We start from the raw sequence: 15,224 nt of genomic DNA, 5'->3' as shown, positions 1-15,224 counted from the left end.
CTGACGAATTTTGGGAAAGGAAGGGCGGCCCTTCTATTGCTCCTATATTGTCCCCAGTCTCATATTTCTCTCTTCACTCCTGTTCCCCATAAGTTTCTTTGCTGTTAACCTTTGAGAACTGCTGGTTAGATGTCCTCATAGTGATGCTCTCTGGCAGATGGGGTACCAAAGGGAAATGAACACGGGCCCAACCACACCTCACCTTTAATTGCTATGCTCCATATCCACGTCTTACCCAGCACCTGCAGGGTGAACAGATGTACAACAGATGATCAGCCAAATATGTGCTGAATGAATGAAAGACCAAATTCCAGAAAGCAAGGTTGCAGGAGAAAAGGCCCTGAGATGGGAAGAAGCATTGCACAACTGTGGAACTGAAAGAAATTCCGTGAAAGACATCTTACTGCTGGTTCTCCCGACTATACAACATGGCCTAAGGTTACACATTAAGGGTTCAGTCCAGTTTTTAGAAAAAGCATTCTCCTCCCCTTTATTAGATGGCAAAGGAGCTTATTTTCCCAAGTACGTGAGCTAATGCAAATGTTTGGAAGAGCTCACTTGGCATAGAGGAAGGGACATCTCTATTAAAGAGAGGAAAACACCCCTTATTCTGCAAGGCTGCTGGCTCCAGTAAGATCTGGAACTGCATTCCAGGAAGGCAGCAGAATGATCCATTTTCAAGAAGTAAAGCAGATAGTGGTGAACTGAGAACTGAAGTCTCACGTGTGTTGGGCCTGGGCTGGTAGGTGGCTCATGGAAGCAGGAAATGAGGACTGTTCCCAGGGCACTGACATGCGCAGATCTGGTCCCTTTCCTTGCAGAAGTCTTCCATGGAATGTGCTTTCTTGGCCCCAGAGCTCTTTCAAGATCCCTGCCTTCCCCTTGGCTTTGTGCCTCTAGGTTTTATGGTGGCATAAAAGGCACTACTCATAGTCACTAGCAGTTTACTGGCCCAGAGGCGATGGTTTCAGAAATGCTCTGTGTCGGGTTTCCTCCATTCATGAACCACACTTGAGATAATTTCATAATATCACTTGACATGGGTTAAGGTGTAGACTTTGGTAGGGAGGTTCACAAGACCTGAGGAGAACAGAAATAAAGCAGGCCATTGTCTCCCATTCCATCCGCATTCCCAGAGCCAGGGAGAGCTGAGCCTACAGTGTGGGTCTGGTTTCCAATGGTGGAAGCTTTTCCCAGTCCAGAAAGGATACACAGGCTACTCCGGTGCGGGCTGAGGAGATATTCAGGCATTATTCAGACATATACCTAGGATCGGGTGAGGGTGGAGAGGAAGCCTCAGAACAGCCCCTTCTGCTGGGAGGGGGCCTGGACACACTGGCTCATTGTCTAGGCAATCCAGAGAGCTCTCAGGGTCTCACTCAGGACTCCCTGTCCTTTGCCCTACTGACCCAGGAGGACTATACACCCCTTAGCACTGAGGTCTGCCTCTGACACAGTTCTCAGAACAGTGAGCTCATCATCTGAGACCCTCCTTGTGCGAGGTCCCCAAGTTGCTTAAGATTTTGAAGGGTCTGTTGTGTGGGTGCTAATTGCCTCCATCACTACCATCTAACTGCAGTGCACTGGGACTCCACAGCTGTCTAGCACCCACCACGAGACTATTGGTGACCTCCCAATGTGACCTTGGGGTGAAACCTGAGAAGGAAAGAGATGAGATACATTGAGGTTTCCCCTTGTTCTCAGAGAGCGTTTTTGGTGTCGTGTTTTGTTCTGTGTTGTTTTATTATTTTATTTTAGTGAGACAAACATCTGGTACACAGATCTTCATACATTTTAAATGCCTCTCTAACCCCCTTTGGGGATTGTAACCCCTCCTCTTTCTCCTCCTGCATGTTAATTTCAATATGAACTTAATGGACGCTAAATAAGTCAGCAAAGATTTGTTTGTAGTGGGGCTGAGCAGATGTGTTCCTGAGGAATTGTGCATGCATGGCCAATGTCCCCTAAGAAGCACTTCCAGCAATGCCCTCCCACCTTGAGGAACTCCAAGAATAACCCCAGTCACGGTCAGCCTGGCACCATGCCCAGAGGAGAGCCCAGGGCAGCAGCCCTTTCAGTGGGTATTTCACACATAATGCCACTGAGGTTCCCCTCAGGACCCAGCACTTCATGATGTGCCCCCCTCCCTTACTTATGGAGCACCACCGGGCAGGGCTAAGGACAAGGAAGAGTCAGTCTCTGACCTCAAGGCACACCTGCAATCCAATGCTGGGAGCATAGTCTGTGTGCCACCATCCTAATGGATTAAAACCAGAGAGAAGGATTTCCACCCTCGCTTTTCAGCAGTTTGGCAGATTCTGGAGAAAATAGGACAAGCCAAGGAATGCTCAGCTGAGCCCATGGTGACTCATCCCCAGGGTTTCTGAGATTCCCAACTGGGACTTGCAAAAGGCTCAGACTGGTTCCTCAGGGCAGCTGAAAGCTGGAGCAACCACCCAAGCTGGCTTTATTCCCTCTCCTCAGTCCAGGACTGATCCAGAAGCAGTGAGAGTAATGGGAACATTACTAAGAAACACACCCACCTAAAACTGCATATTGGGCTTACCAAGCAAGCTCAAGTTCCCCTGTGTAGATACATTGTGCGAGGCAGAAGAACAAAGGTCCCAGATCCTGGCTCTGGTGCTGCTCCTCATTAGCGAGGTGACCTGGGTTTCTCGGACTTTCCTTTCCTTGTCTGCAGAACAAGGGGTGAAGTAGATGACCTCAACATTCTTCACAGATTTTAAACTCTGTGGGGAGTTTTCTCTCTCTACACTCTGCCCAACCTACAGGATTATTTTGAGGATTAAATTAGATGAGGTCTGTGAACCCCTTGCAAACTGAAAAGCTTGTGCATATCAGTTCTCACAATGACACCGAGACTGTAAGCCCTGGATCTGCCTGGGCTGTCACCTCCCAGACACTGTTCTTAAGGGATTTGCCAGCTTCTTAGATCACTGATTTAACAAAAGCCTGGCTGAGCTTAGATTAGCTGTCCCAGAGCTTGGACTTGAGGACCTGTCCTGTCGAGCCAGTTAACATTTATAGATCAGGATAAATGGACAGAGGTGGGGGCTTCTTCCCCATGCCCAACCCCTGTGCTGAAAGTCCTGTGCCCAGGGACATCAAGCCACAAGACATACTAAAGGAAAACTCCGAACTGGTCATTTCTGCCCGTCAGTGATCCGCTCACTTTCCACTTGGTGAATGGCCCAGATCCAGACTTGCACATTCCAAGCCGGCTGTTGCCTTGGCTGTCTGTTCTGGAACCAGTGATGTTTGGCCGGAGGTACCTAGAGGCAGGGGGAACAGAGCTGGAGGAGAGTCACATCTGTGATGTTTGCCACCCTCCCCTGGAAGGGTTCCAAAGTCTGACAACTCCATGAGGACCCTAGAAAAAGGTCTGATGGTTCCCCTGGGAAATCCCATGAGCCAGAAAAAAAACAGTGGCTAGTCCCTAAATACTTACCATGTATACAAACTCATGTAATATACACACGATGTAGAACTGCTCTCATTACTGTGGTTCCCATTTTATATAGGAGGAAACAGAAGCTCAAAATATTAAATAACCCCCGGTCACAAAGTTAATAATGATGTAGTCAATATTTGAACCCAAGTACATTAAAGAGTAATAAAGTCCACACCCTTAACCATTAAGCCACGTCTTCTCCAGAATCAGACCAAGTCACTTTGGTGTCATTCTTTTTTTTTTTTTTTTTTTGGGGGGGGGTGGGATCAGTTACCAGGAATTGAACTCAGAAACACTCAACCACTGAGCCACATCCCCAGCCCTATTTTATATTATATTTAGAGACAGGGTCTCACTGAGTTGCTTAGCACCTTGCTTTTGCTGAGCCTGGCTTTGAACTCGAGATCCTCCTGCCTCAGCCTCCTGAGCAGTGGGGATTACAGGTGTGCGCCACCGCGCCTGGCATGTTATTCCATTTTTGTGTTAGACTAGATACCACTTTTTGTTTGAGACACCCCTTTAATATAGAAAGTCAAACAATTCACCAGAACCTGGTGGGTTAAATAAATTAGCTCCAAAGACCCTTCCACTTTGGAGAAATGAACTATCAATGTTTCGGAAGTTATAATTCTAAGATTCTAGGACCCTTTACATACAAAAAGGGATTAAACTTTAGGACAGTACTCTGGGCCTTGGCAGAAGATGACCCAGGGAAGACATGTCTGCCTCAGTCACTCTGACCCCAACTAAGGACATTCAAAGGGGACTTTTGGTACAACCCAACCCACCCTCCTCACCAGATTTCCTCCCTCTGGTGGTTAGGGATTTGATTTTATTAAGAAAGAAGGTGTCCTGTTGTCTTTCACTTTGCTAGATCAGTTAGCTAACGGCAGAACTTCCAACACTTCCACAGGGGCTGGTGTGAGAAAGGCCTCCAAGGTAGTCTCCTGGTTGTTTTGAAAGGACTTCGATTTGAAGCTAGAAGTCTTGGAGTCAGCTGAGAGGACTGACCCAACACTATGGAATAAAGTAGAAATAAACTAGAGGGCCCACACATCCATATCCACAGCCCTGCTCCCAGTTTTAGGAGAAAGTTACAGGGCACACGTGCCCTTGTCTGACTTGGAGAAAGGAGGTGAGAATGCTCAACTCTCAACTCTATGCCCAATGCTCAACCTATCTAAAGACCCCTCGTCTCACAGGGAGGGTGGAAGATGCATGCTCCAAGTCAGGGAAAAGAGTATTCAGTGCTTAGAATTTCCTCTTCCCGCACAGTCCCTCAGAGACCCTAAAACAAGTCAGCCCTTTGGCATCTGGAAGGCAAAAATTGGTAACGTTCTCAGAGACAGCCAGTAAGTATGATTCAGGAAGAAGACAGTGTTGAAGGTGAAGCCAAGCTTGACATTTATCATCTTCCCCACCCCATCATCATCATGATTTTATCCTATTATTTATAAGTCAGGAGAATGTACCAGAGACATCAATCATGGGAATTATCATACTCGCCATTCCTAGCTAAGAAAAACTGCCCTAGGCATAGTCCCCCGTTACAGAAATGTCCCCAAGTTGTTCCTCATCCAGCATTGGCTGCATTTTTACCATGTGACCCACACCCTATCTTGGCATGTGTGAATGGATAGGAGTGGATCTCTCACCCAGGACCTCCTGTCCAGTGACTTGCTGGTATTGACTGATGTGGTTCAGCTCAACCAAGTCTTCCCAAAGGAGAATTAGAGTTAGCATTTAGATCAACCTGATTATCTTCCTGCTCAGGAAACTGATTTTAGAAATTAAGAGGAAATAAGCCAACTGGTAGCGGATAAGAATCATAAAGATACACTCACACGGGATTAAGCGAAGACTGCAGACACTGAGCATATTGATGCCGGAGCTCCAGGACCAGTGGTTCTGAGCCCAGATGCCTCTGCACACTGGCTGGCAGCATTCCCTGCACAGGTGGGTACCACATTGTGCTCAAGGTGGAAAATGTACCTTTTGTTGCCACTGAGGATATATATTGTACAACAGTGTTTGTCAGACAGAATGTTGAGAGGAAGGCTTCAAGTAGAGTAGGAGGATCCCAAGCATGCACACTGGAGGGAAGAGGCAGAGCACTAGGACAAATGTGTGCCAACATGACCACATGTCCCCTGGGATATGTGGAAACTGCCTCAGTACAGAAGAGAATGCAGTTGGGGCCTGACTTAGTCTGTTTTCTGTTGCTATAACAGAATATTGAAACTAGGAAATTTTTAAAGGAAAGAAGTTCATTGAGCTTACCATCTGCAGGGTGGAAAGTTCAAGATAGGGCACCAGCTGCTTGGCATCTGGTGAGGGCCTCATGCTGCTTCAACTTATGGCAGAAAGCAGATGGGCATGTGGGTGCATGCAGAAGACAGAAAAAGTCTGGGCCAAACTCCCATGACAGTTAACCCATTCCTGTAAGAACAGCATTCATCCTTTCATGAGGTCTCTGGGTCTCTGTGACCCAAACACCTCCCCAGAGGCCCCACCTCCCAGCACCGCCACAAAGGCCATCACATTTCAATGTGAATTTCAGAGGGGACAAACTGTATTGTAACCATAAATAAACACATGGGCTCAAAGGGTAGCCAAGAGGATGCGATGATAAGTAAGGATGTGATTTAATCCCTTAAAAGGTTTGCCAAAAATTCTAGTATTTGAAGGTGTGCCAATGTATTAGTCAGGACCCTTCTCGTTTCAAGTAACAGAAATCCAACTCAAATAAACTTACAAAGGAATTTGATGATTCACATAATAGAAAAATTTAAGGATAGACTTTAATTATGGCTGGATACAAATGCTGAATATCATCAGGAATTAGTATTTATCTCTCACTCTGCTCTCCTCCAATTGGTGTTTTCTTTCGTTGGCAAGGTTCTTCCTACAGTCAATAAGGTAGCCAATGTTGGCTTCAATCTTCATGCTTACCTCCTTCCAGCATAGTAGCCTCAGTAGAAAAAGGGTCATTTCCTAGCTTACAGCATGAGTCCCAGGAATAGCTCTTATTCATCCACATTGGGACATACATCCATCCCAGAGTCAATCACCAGAGCCAGAGAGAAGCAGCAATCTGATTGGCCTGGATTGGGTCATGTACCTAGTTCTGGATCCAGGGCCTGTTGTCAATCCCACTAGAATACAGAGCCTAACAATGAAAGATGATTGTTGTTGGAGGGATATTGAACAGATAGTAACAATAGCCACAGCCCCAAACAAAATAGTTGAGTACAAGCTCTCTGGAGCAAAGACCCTTAAACTGACTTTAACTTCTTATAACTTACTTGAATGCCAAATAACCTTGTAAAAAAAACTTTTCCCCCCTTTGGCAGTGCTTGATATCAAACCCAGGGCCTTGCATTTGTTAGGCAAGTGCTCATGGTTGAGCTACAGCCCCAACCCCTGAATGGCTTTTGCAATGAGCATTTTATGATACATTTAACCTACCCTGGTTTGTTTAAACACAAAAAAGAATTTCTTAAAGCCTATTAGTGGCTCACAGAATCTCCATCACGGTGAGAGCAAAAGAGAAATCAGGGCTCTGCAGCTATGAAGAATATCTAACTTTCCACCTGCCTGGTCACAGTCTGGATTCCACCGTCTTTGGTGCATGCTACTCTGCACATCTCTGCTGCATCCACATTCCTTTGTCCTGCCACCCTGCCCCACCTCCCATCACCAATATGCAATCTCATGTCACAGTTGTCCTTCGCTTTTCACTCTTCTAGACTGAGGTCTCAAGATGCCATTTCATTTAGCAGAGTCTGGGTCATATGCCCATATCCTTGCTGCAACAGAGTCCAGTAACTGAGTGAGGTGGTACCCTTAACATGCTGCATTTATCAGCTTTCTGTCACTATTATGAAATACCTACAATACTGAACTTATAAAGATAAAAGCCTTATTTTGACTGACAGTTCTGGAGGGTCCAGTTCAGCATCAGACAGATCCATTGCTTTGAGCCTGTGGTGGGGGTGCCAGAGGACAATGGCAAGGAGCACTTGGCATAGCAAACTGCTCACCTTATGGCTAGAAAGTTAGGAAAAAAAAAAAAAAGAGGATGAGTTTGGGGTCCCACAATGCCCTTCAAAGGCACATACCCAATACCTAAAGACTTACCACTAGACCACCACCTCCCAATAGGGCCACCCTGAGAGCTAAGACTTTAATACATGGACCTTTGAATAAAACTTATCCAAACCATTCTGATGGCATGTTTCTCAAATTTAGGGAAATTATTCAAATGATACTGGGATGGCACCCATAAGATCTGCATCAACTGTACTATGCTTCGAATAGGTGGTATGCCTCTTCTGGGTTCCGAAGAGCCCAGCCTCTTTATTTCTGCATATGACCTCCCAACAAAGCTGTAGATCTCCACTCTTTACAACAAACAGAACCAGTTAACTCAAGGCCATTTGGCCAACATAATTTAGATAAAATTTAGCTTGGGGGTAGTCGCTTCCTTCCCAGAAAAATGAGTTCATAGGAGCTTGTGGGTTCTTCAAATGAAAAAATCCCAGGGAGTACATGAGGGGGTCTGCAAAGTGTGACCGTGGGAATCCTCCCAGGAGTGCCAATTTATTACAGAACTCCACGAATGCCACGCTGGTCTACTATTTCACAACAAATCACCACCCCACCCCACCACTAATAAGAAGTTTGGTGGTGGAGTGGGGCCTTCTGTCAATCGCCTCCCTGATCTGATACATTCCCTTCAAAGTCTATAATCCTTTAGCAACTATTCCCAGGGAGTTGAATGACCTGATTTTCCTCCTGTGGCTATCTGCTGCTCAATCGGGAGCTGAAGTCATTCGGCAAAAGCGTAGTTTTGACCTACTCTGTCCCAGTCATAGGGCTAAAGCTGGATATACTCTGCCCCCAAGAAACCTTCAGATAAGTAAATTAGCCATAGCTTAAATGGAGTGAGGGGAGGTAAGGAAGGGAATAGAAATGTTAATGTACCATTTCCCTGAAAGAGATGTGGTTTTCACTTTTAAGCAGACTTAAAAGTGGTCAGGGTCACTACAGAAGCTGAGGTCTCTGACCTAATATAGAAATAGTCATTATATTTTCTGAACACGTAGTTCAACAAAGAAATGTCTCTCACTGGAGAATTCGTTTGTGTAAAAAAGTCAGGTAAAGGTGTCACCCTTAAATACATCAGCTACATTTAGTAAATGAAAAGAATAAGGTAAAAGGAAATAATAACCAATTCAGAATATCTGGATGGTGCAGTTGGATATATACAATTGGCTACCTGGGGGTAAACTTTGGGAAGTCTTGTCTTTGACCAATGGTGCCCCACCCCTATCCCAGAGGTGGGTGGTGCTCTCCTTAGAATATTGACATATCCCACAAAGTGGGAGGGTGGACCCCGTGAAAAATATAAGCTTTGACACAACAGAAAGAAGGAAACCTCTGCTCTAGACTCTAAATCTTCTCAAGACCAAGATGGCCTTGTGGCCCACAGTCTTCACAATTTCTGCAAGGTGGCAGGTGCCCCAAGAGACCACTAGGTGTCGCTGTGAACCTGTGAGAGCAAGACCATCCGCCGTGAGCAGGCTCAACAGCTCAGTCTGTTTTCAATCAACACGTTGTCAGTTTTTCTCCCCAAGGCCCCAGGGGTGTGCTAGGAATTTTTATTTCTTGAGAAATTCTGTGATTCAGCTGCCCTTTGTTGGCCCTGCTCGAGAGAATGCAGGCTGTGCTTGCTCCTGCCAGTGCCCCAGGCAGGGGGCTCCCCAGTAAGAGGCTTCAGGCCACCAAACCCTCCCCTGCCTCTTCTTCTCCCTCCTCCACCCTTTCTTCCTCTTTCCTCTCTTTTATCTCTCTCTCCTGGCGCCCAGTGACACCAGTGAGCGAGTCAGTGGCACAGTGCCCATCCTGGATGCCTTTTTTAGGCTATAGGATTTCAAGGCACCCACTCCAGCCTGGCACAAAGTGGCTTCAAAGTCAGACCTGCCACTTACTAGTTGTGAGGCCTTTGGCAGGTCACTTCTTTCTGAGACCCAATGCTCCTTATGTAAATTAAATAATACTCACAGAGGCGTACATCAAACATAAAGAACTCCAGGTGGTCCGCTGCACAGCAGGCATTCTATAAATGTAAAACAATTTTATTACTACAGGATCCTGACACGGGCACACTCACACACTCTCACACTCACAAACACTCAACCAGACAAGGACATAGAATTTGGGACCTTCACCTGTATCAAGATAGTGTGGCAAGGAAACAAAGTTCAGGGGAATTCTTCAGAGATGCCAAACACCACTAGTTATTCTAACTCTCTCTACTTATGTCAGCAGTGATAAACTCTTTCAGAGCCCAGCTGGGAGCTGTCTTGGTCAATAGCTGTAGCTTGCTTGGCCAAATGCCATGGTAACTGTCCTAGGGCCTCATGGGAAAAGCCCACTTGTGGGCGGGGCTGGCCACACACTCCTTCCTCCAGAAGGTTTGTTATGGCCCTCCCTGGTTTCCAGTTACCACATTGCTGCTGTGGTTTTGAGGGGATGGCCACCAGCCAGAATCCTGACCTTGGGTGCCCTGTAGCTGCTCTGTGCATTGAGGCATTGAAGTCACACCCTGGAAAACATGGGCAAAGGTGGAAAGAAGGAAGAGCCAGTCTTTTCCCAGAGGCCTGTCTGGACCATTTTTGGAGAATTAAATGGCAGAGCCCCTGCTGACCAGCATGAGTAACTGCAGCCTCTTGGGTCTTCAGGAAGAGGCTATTTCTAAATAATCCAGATCTGGGTCTGGAAGGTACTTGTATACTCATAACCAAGATAAGACTGTTTTTGTTGAACAGCAGATAGGAAATGCATGTATAATATTCCCTTCCCATGCCCAAAACTTTCCCTTTTCACTCCTAAAGTTGTGGCTATTTCAAGTCCCCACCTCTCACCTCTCAGGAGAGGATGCTCTCAGAGCAGCATATTGCTTGTCCAGAAACTGTACTTGCTCTGCACCTGTGAATGTTCGATTTCTGCAGTCATGAGAAGACTTGTACTGTCAAAGCCGAGAGCTATTCAGTCAGAGGATCCATTTGGGGTTTTAGTCATTGGATACCTTTTCCATCAGAACACAAAGTAAAGAATACAACTGAGGGCTGGGGTTGTGGCTCAGTGGTAGAGCACTTGCCTTGCATGTGTGAGGCACTGGATTCGATTCTCGGCACCACATATAAATGAATGAATAAAATAAAGGTCTATCAACACCTAAAAAATATTAAAAAAAAAAAAAAAAAGAATACAGCTGAGCCCTCCTCACATAGTCTCAGAGGAGACACCCCAGGTTGGCCTGGCTCTGTGTTCCCTGTGCATGTTCTCTAATCTCTCCAGCCTTCAATTTTCTCATCTGTAAAGTGCAGATAATCCTCAGGATACAGACCATCCTCAGAAGAGGCTGTAAGGATCAGCAGTCATGTGGGTAGAGTGCCCAGATCAAATTAGGCATGTCACCACACTGATGAGGTACACAGAGGCCTATCTGCAGACTGCTCAGGTACAATCAGAGCTTTCACTGTGCATCTCAGTGAGGTTGACCAGCAGTCTAGACTATGTCCAGCCTCCTCAGGCCACAGTGGATGGGATCTAGGAAGGGCTAAATGCCCTACTCTGCAACTTTGGCTCACAGTGCCTCACTTGCGCTTTCAAAAATCTTATGAAATCCTCATGCACTACTGGTGAGAATGTAAAACTTTGCAGCCACTGTGGGAAATGGGCAGTTTCTCAGTTACCACATGACCCAGCAATTCCATTCCTAGGTATATACCCAAGCTAAATGAGAACATATGTCCATGTGGGAACTTGTATGCGAATGTTCACTGCAGCACCGCTCATTGCAGAATTATTCACAATAGACAAAAAATGGACACAAGCCATTACCCATCAACTGATGAATGGGTCAATGAAACGTGTGCATTTGTACAATGGACTATTCTGCAGCTATAAAAGGGACAAAATACTGATGTGGATGAATCTTGAAAACATGCTAAGTGAAATAAGCGAGACACAAAAGGATAAATACCATGTGATTCCATTTATGTAAACCATTCAGAATAGGCAAACCCATACACACAGAAAGTAGATTAGCAGGTGACAGTGGCTGGGGGTGGCAATGACTGTTAATGGGTGTGAGGTTTATTTTGGGAGTTGATGAAAATGTTTGGGAATTATATTGTGGTGATGGTTGCATAACTGTGAATCTAATAAAAACCACTGAATTCTACTGTATGTGAATTACATCATAATAAAACCGTTAGTTTGTTTTTTTTTAAATACCCTCAGCATGCCAGCTGGAGTGTGGACAAACAAATGGGATGGGCAGTGCGGGAGTGGAACTCTCGTGAGCTTTGCCTATAAATCAGGGAGGTTTCCTCCCTCAGCTGCACTGGTTCTGAAGGAGCTACAGCAGCCACAGGCTGTTTCCAAGGAATTTAAAGACTTCCGAGTATACTGGGTTCCAGAACTTGAGTAGCGGGATGCTCACTCCACACCCTGGGCCAGCCGCATCAGGAGATGCCACAAGAAGAAGTTCGAGCTCATGAATACACCCTGCCTAGGTCTCAAGACTTGCAGGAACCACGTTTTCCAAACCCCAAGCCAGGACTGATCGTTAGGATTTGCACTCACAGGGGTGGGAGGAGATACTCTTTGAAGTAGGGAGTGTCTCCAAAACTTTAAGTATAAGGCTCTGGTTTTCTAAGAAACACTCAGCTCCCTTTCCCCCCCCCCCAAACAGACAAGTTTCCAAAAAACTCAGACTCTTTGGGAGTCATTGGCAAAAGACATGAGTTTCCTATAACTAAGGTGTCCAGATGAAAGGCATTTAATCAGAATGGTTCTTTTCCAGAGGGAGCCAATCTAATGCACTGCTCAGGTTAGGCGAGGTGCCTATAGCCTTCTTCACAGAAGGGCACAGAACCCACACCAAGAAAACCCTGTCCAGGCCTCCCTCTGGGTCCTAGCATTGTTGTTTACAGTATTGGCAGGAAGTTCAGTGTGGGAGAAACACTCAAGGGCTCTCTTCTCTGCCAACACACCTTCCAATAGCAACAGGCATCTCAGACTAGGCACAGGGCAGCCACTATCAGCAAGAGCTGGTCCTGTTATCTAAAACAACAGGATCTGGTAGCTTCCACAAAGGAGTGATTAACCCTTCCAGGGAACCTGTATCTGACACACAAATAGCACTCAGGATTTCTTTCACATCTGAGACCTTGCTTCAAAGAGGGACCCCAAAGTTTTCAACTGCCCCCACATTTGGGGCCCAAGCCACCACAGCCTCCTCTCTGGGTTAGCTAGCTACCTCATCGGTCTCTCTCTCAATCCACCCTTGTCCCCTGCCTTCCTTAAGTCTAGTCTCACATTAGCAATCAGAGAGATGCTTTCATAAATTGTCACTCCTCTGCTCAAGAGCCTGTGACGGCCCCTGTCACACTTGGGGTAAAAGTTAAAGTCCTGACAATGGGTCATGGGTAAACCCCTCACCCCACACACCCTGAAGACCACATACCCTCAACACCCTCATGAACAGACACGAACCTGTCTCCCCACACATCCTTCTCTGAAGTCATCTCCCCTGGTCCTCAGCTCATTGCTGTTTCTCCTGCTGTTCCTCAACTTGCCCTTGTCCTTCCTTTCTCCGCCTGGAAGGCTCTCTCCAGGTATCTGCATGACTCCTTCCCACACTTCCAGGCTTGATTCTCACCTCCCAGTGGGGCCTTCCTTGACAACCTCTTTAAATGACCATCCTGATCTCTATGACCCTCAACCCCATTTATTTGGTCAATGGTATTTACCTCAATTAGCACACTATATATCATATATGTAGCATGCGTTTTTATATATCATGTTTCTATATCGAATCTGTTTTCTCTGTCATCCCAGTAGAAATAAACAAAGACCAACCACAGGAGAAAAGCAAAAGCTGTTTATTCTAATTTGCTATAGCAAGGGAGTCAGCCTGGGTGGTGTTTTGGTAAAGACCCAAAGGCAGGCAGAGGAGAGGGAAAACTTCACAGTGGAAAAGCAAGAAGGTTTCAGGTATACCCTGATGCCAAGCTGTTGACCTGGGCTAAATGGAGGTAGGGTAGCCTAGGTGATTGGTCTACCTTTGGTTTCTCTCTGGTTGGTCCTAAGTTGGAAATAGGGAAAAAAAAACATAGGGAAGCTTTCAATTATTCAAGTCCTGGCCGTTTGGGATCCATTGTTACAGGGGTTATTGTTGGGCTTCCTGATTGTTTTTAGAGATAGAGATCTGGCTTCTTGCAAGTCTAAATCACAGCTGGCTGGCTTTCTGGGTTGTTGATTGTAGATAATAAGCAAGGTAGTTTCCTGGGCAGGCTGCTGCAGGCTAGGAGTTGGAGTTCTATTTTTATACGTGACCCAGCCAATATCCAGTTGAATATTGAGTCTCTCATTCCTCCCTAGAATATAAACAAGAAGAACGTTGTTGTATTTATGGCTGTATCCCCAGAGCCTAGAATAGTGTGGGGTGGGCCCGCACCATTTTTTGTGAAGGATGGTAATGTTGATCTAGATCTAATTAGAAAAGATTTGACTCTACTACACCTGGGCAGAAAACTCACTGCAAGCCTGCTTGATTCAATCTGATTCTACAAATGTTTGTTGAGTGCTTGCTACATACCCTGGAGGCCAGCTCAGGTTACACAAGACAAATACTGGCTGAAAATGAACTGAAGACAGGATTCTGAATGCTTTAGCCCAGGCTCATAATGGCTCTTCCCCTTTGATTTCATCTCCACCTATAAGACCCCTTCAGGTTCTAGATCTTCGTTATATTTTCAGACTGTTCCTCTACTTTCTCCAGCTCTCATTTAGATCTCAAAAAGGGTCTGTGTGGTAACTGATGGGTTTATTTGTTTGTTTGTTTGGTTTGGTTGTTTTTGTTTTGATAGAGGCATTCACTGTATTGTCTGGGTCTTGAACTCCTGACACAAGCCATCCTCCTGCCTCAGCCTCCCTCAGCCTCCTGAGAGCTGGGGCTACAGGCAGGCACCACTGTGATAGCTCTTGATTGCCTCTTCAGTGAGCTGGTTATCTTCTTAGCTGGATGATTTGTTTGGAACCAGAGTCCCATCTTGCCCCTGATACAGGTGAAACACAGGAGGGTCTCCTGTGAGCTGAGTCTCCTGACATTGGACCTTTTGCCTGGCTTCCAGATTAACTATCTCGCTGACCTCAGGACTCTCCCACCTTCCACACAGAAGTCACACCTGGCTCTGGGCTGCCATCTTAGAGGTGGAGGAACAGTCCTCCGGCTCTATCACCACTACTTTCAGACAAGGGCTCTCCACTAAGTTCTGCTGTTGCTGTTTGGTTCCAGGCAGAGATTAATTTATCTTTCAGATAGAAACTCAAGGAACCAAGAAAGAAGTGGAACTGGAAACAGAATCTGTCAGGCTGGCTCTTTAGCAACCTACCTTCAGCTGTGGCAGATGGAAGGTAAGCTCCACAAGGGCAGGGATCTGGGGCTGTCAAGTTTGCTAATGAAACCACACCTGTCATGCCGTAGCTGCTCCTGAAGTGTCACTGAATGAATGGAAGGTCGCACCCCCACCCCACAACACTCTAAGTTTCGAATGAGAAATACATGTTGCGATAGTGATCATTTTCAATGTTCACTCATTTTGTCATTTAATTCTCTCAGCCATCGCTAGACACATTAAATAAAAAGGCAAACGATCCAGATAGAGACGTGAAA

General features: G+C 46.0%; 1 protein-coding gene across 1 annotated transcript in view; it reads right to left on the bottom strand.

The window, feature by feature from the left end:
- Positions 1 to 13,415: 13,415 nt before the first annotated feature.
- Positions 13,416 to 15,224, bottom strand: part of Cdhr3 (cadherin related family member 3) — a 67,641-nt gene continuing 65,832 nt past the window's right edge. The window contains exon 20 of the mRNA XM_047559923.1: positions 13,416 to 13,926. Coding sequence (XP_047415879.1) covers positions 13,917 to 13,926 — 10 coding nt within the window. The 3' untranslated portion in view covers positions 13,416 to 13,916. The remainder of the gene's footprint in view (positions 13,927 to 15,224) is intronic.

The sequence above is a fragment of the Sciurus carolinensis genome, chromosome 8, assembly GCF_902686445.1.
Source record: "Sciurus carolinensis chromosome 8, mSciCar1.2, whole genome shotgun sequence".
NCBI lineage: Eukaryota > Metazoa > Chordata > Mammalia > Rodentia > Sciuridae > Sciurus > Sciurus carolinensis.
The sequence above is the reverse complement of the archived record's forward strand: the minus strand, read 5'-3'. Positions and strand labels throughout refer to the sequence as shown.